At 59.9% G+C, this 3038-nt stretch overlaps 1 protein-coding gene across 2 annotated transcripts in view; it reads right to left on the bottom strand.

Annotated features, from left to right (window-relative positions):
* The window catches only part of LOC108517059 (bone morphogenetic protein 8B), a 27559-nt gene extending 24536 nt beyond the window's left edge, over positions 1-3023 (bottom strand). For both annotated transcript variants that reach the window (XM_017854866.1, XM_017854865.1), the window contains exon 1: positions 2690-3023. In XM_017854866.1, coding sequence (XP_017710355.1) covers positions 2690-3023 — 334 coding nt within the window. The remainder of the gene's footprint in view (positions 1-2689) is intronic.
* Between the last annotated feature and the right edge of the window lie 15 nt (positions 3024-3038).

Genomic DNA, 3038 nt, shown 5'->3' with positions numbered 1-3038 from the left:
GGGAGGCCTGTGAGAGTCCCGCCCCCTGGGTCCTACAGGCTGTCATCAAGAGTTGGGCCCTAGGGGCACCAGGCCTGGCTATGCAGGAGCCAGATGAGGCTGACAGAAGAGGTGGAGCTGGCAGGAGCAGGTGTGGGAGCCTGGGTGTGGGCGGTGACACCACTGTGACCCTGCTATTAGATCCCGTGGTGGCCTGTGCCTCTGCCCGCATGCCTGTAATCTCAGCTACTCGGGAGGCTGAGGCAGGAGAAGGGCCACCGACCTCCAGGGGCCTCCAAACACGGAGAGAGCATCCTGGTATGTGTCTAATCTGCGCCCCACCCCCACCCCGCCCCACGGTCTCGGTAATTACCAGTTAAAGCTACTGTAACTGAGAGAGTTCTACTAGTGCAGTTAGCAGAGCAGAATAAAGAAGCCCTTCTGACAGCTGGCCACGCCCACCCGCAGCCTGGGCTTCCACTAACAACGATCTGCTTGTTAATCCTGCAGCGCTGGAAGTCCCGGGTCTGCACGAAATGCCCAGAGCTTGGGTGGGAAGAAGCTGGGATTTGGAATTCACAGCCATGGATGTCACCCTGGATGTGCTGTGTGGCCCTGGGCTGGCCATTTAACCTCTCTGAGCCCATGAAACAGGGCTGGCAAAAGAGTCTCACATGAATTAAAGGAGGAATGGTAAGGCTGTGAAAGTTCACATGCTACTTTTCACTCTAAAAACAGGCACAAACATTTTTTGGTTGGCTTTTAGAATCCATTTCTAGGTTTTACATGTGTACAAGACATGTGGAGATGTTCCTGTCACCTCCAAACTAGGCCACAGCTGGGAGGGCCTGGGGCCAACACTGCCCAGGTCCAGGTTCGCCCTCTGAGGGGGAATGGCACAGGCTTTCTATTCCTGCCCCTCTACCAATCACACAACAACCCTGAGGACAGATCACCAGGCACCTCATTTTACAAGGAGCAGCCAAGGCTGAGAAGGTGAGGAACTTCCCTAAGGTCACACAGAGGGGTAGGCCCTGCCCAATTCCCAGCAACAGCTCCACCAGGCTGTGCATGTCTTGACCCAGGGGATGCCAGGGGAGGTAGGATGTGGGCTGGGTGGTGACTCATTCTGATGGGCGGCTCCCCCGGGGACATTCTTGGATGACTCCATCCACAACTCTTCTTGGTCCTGAGCCCAGTGTCAGCCTGTCCTGATGACAGAGGCCCAGTCCCAGCTTCACAGATGGTCTCCTCTATCCCACATCCCCACCCTGTCCTCTAACTAGGAAGGCAGCATCCAGATCCCACCAGCTGAAGTCCTGTGCAGCATCCAGATCCCACCAGCTGAAGTCCTGTGCCTGGCACTGGGCGCTCACCAATGGTGAACGGCTGTCTCCTGCTGCTCACCTCCACCACCAGCTCTTGGGTTGTGGGGAGCAGAGGCTTGGCCATGTCCTCTTCTGCCCTAGTGTAGGAAGCAAATGGCTGATGGCCCCACAAAACCTGCTGCGGCTCAGTCCCCTGTGTTCTTCAGCCCAGACTCCTCAGAAAGCTCTCTGCACCCTGAAAGCCTGACCTGACAACAGAAAGGTCATCTCATTGAGCACCGGATGGACAGTTAGGCTTCCTGGCTGTCCTGGCTCAGCGGCTTAGAGGCTGCACTGTCCTAGGCATGGCGCTGCCTCTCTGAGCCTCACTGTCCTCATCTGGGAGATGGGGGTGAAGACCGTGGCTGTTATCAGGGTTGTCATGAGGATGAAAAATTAATGATGCTGTCTGTGGAGGGAGGCTGGTGGCCGGGGCAGGTACCCTCTCCCTCTTCTCAGCCCCACGGCTCCCCTACTTTGGGCTGAGCTGTGGTCCTTGGCCCCCAGACCCTGGCCTGCCACTAGCCACAGGCAGGAGGCAAAGCATATGGGGGGACCTGACCAACAGTAACTACACGACCATAGACCAAAGAGTTTAGTACTGGAAAAAAAATCTCTGAGATCTTAAGAAATAAATTGCTCCAGGGTTTAATAACAAGATATTTGCAGACAGGAAAAGCCAGGCTTTGCCTGGGAAAACAAAGTGGGTCCAGCTGCCCACTGGGCCATTCCACAGGCTCAGACACTCACCCTATACCAGATCACATCCGAGGTGTTGGGCCCAGGGTGACAAGCCCACAGTCCCTGCCCCACTGAACTGAGTCTGCTCCTTCCCCAGCCACTCCCCTGACAGCCGCACCCCACCCAGGTTCTGCACAGGGAAGAGCCTGCTGTGGACTCAGGGCACGCGAGTCAGCTCTGGTCACTCTGATGATGTGACCACAGGTTTCCACGCTGAACCTTGTCCCTCTCCTCAGTACTACCCTTATCACAATGACAGCATCCCGGCCTCCGTTTACTCACCTGTCTCCCCAGGACCAGGCTGTCTTCCTGGGGCAGCCCAGGTGGGCAAGGACATCACCTGATTCTTACTCCTGGGTGTGTTTGGGGCAGGGTGAAGGCAGCGCCTGGGAGTCCACAGTTCCCCCCACCCTGCTCCTGACCACCCCGCAGCCCAGGGGGCCCCATGACCCTTAGACCTTCCCTATCCACGGCGGTCCCACTCCCCTGTGGTTCGCGTCCACCGTCTGTGACACCCCGTTCGGCCAGGGCCTGGCGGATGCGCGCACTCTCCCCTGCAGCCAGTTTACTCCGAGGGTCCCCGCGCGGGCGGGCGCACTCACCCATGTTGACGAAGCTCATGACCAGGTCGGCGCGGCCCAGACGCCGCTCCGCGGGCGCGTCGTCCTTGTCGTCGTCGCCGGTCATGGCGTGGTACAGGTCCAGCATGAAGAGCGGCGCGGACGCGGGCAGCCGGGGGCCGGAGGGTGCCGCGCGGAGCCGGGGCCGCCCAGGCAGCCCAAGCACGGACAGGATCTCGCGCTGCACGTCCCGGCGCTCGCTCGCGCCCAGACATCGCTGGGGACAACCAGGCGGGGGTCGCAGGCCGGGGCCGCCCCCGCCCATCGCGCACAGCGCCAGGCCCAGCAGCCAGAACGGGCCGGGGAGCGCGGCCATGGCCGGCCGGGGACG

The sequence above is a fragment of the Rhinopithecus bieti genome, unplaced genomic scaffold (genome assembly GCF_001698545.2).
Source record: "Rhinopithecus bieti isolate Rb0 unplaced genomic scaffold, ASM169854v2 scaffold_39946, whole genome shotgun sequence".
Classification (NCBI taxonomy): Eukaryota; Metazoa; Chordata; class Mammalia; order Primates; family Cercopithecidae; genus Rhinopithecus; species Rhinopithecus bieti.
Note: the sequence above shows the minus strand (reverse complement) of the source record. Positions and strands in the feature narration are given on the sequence as shown.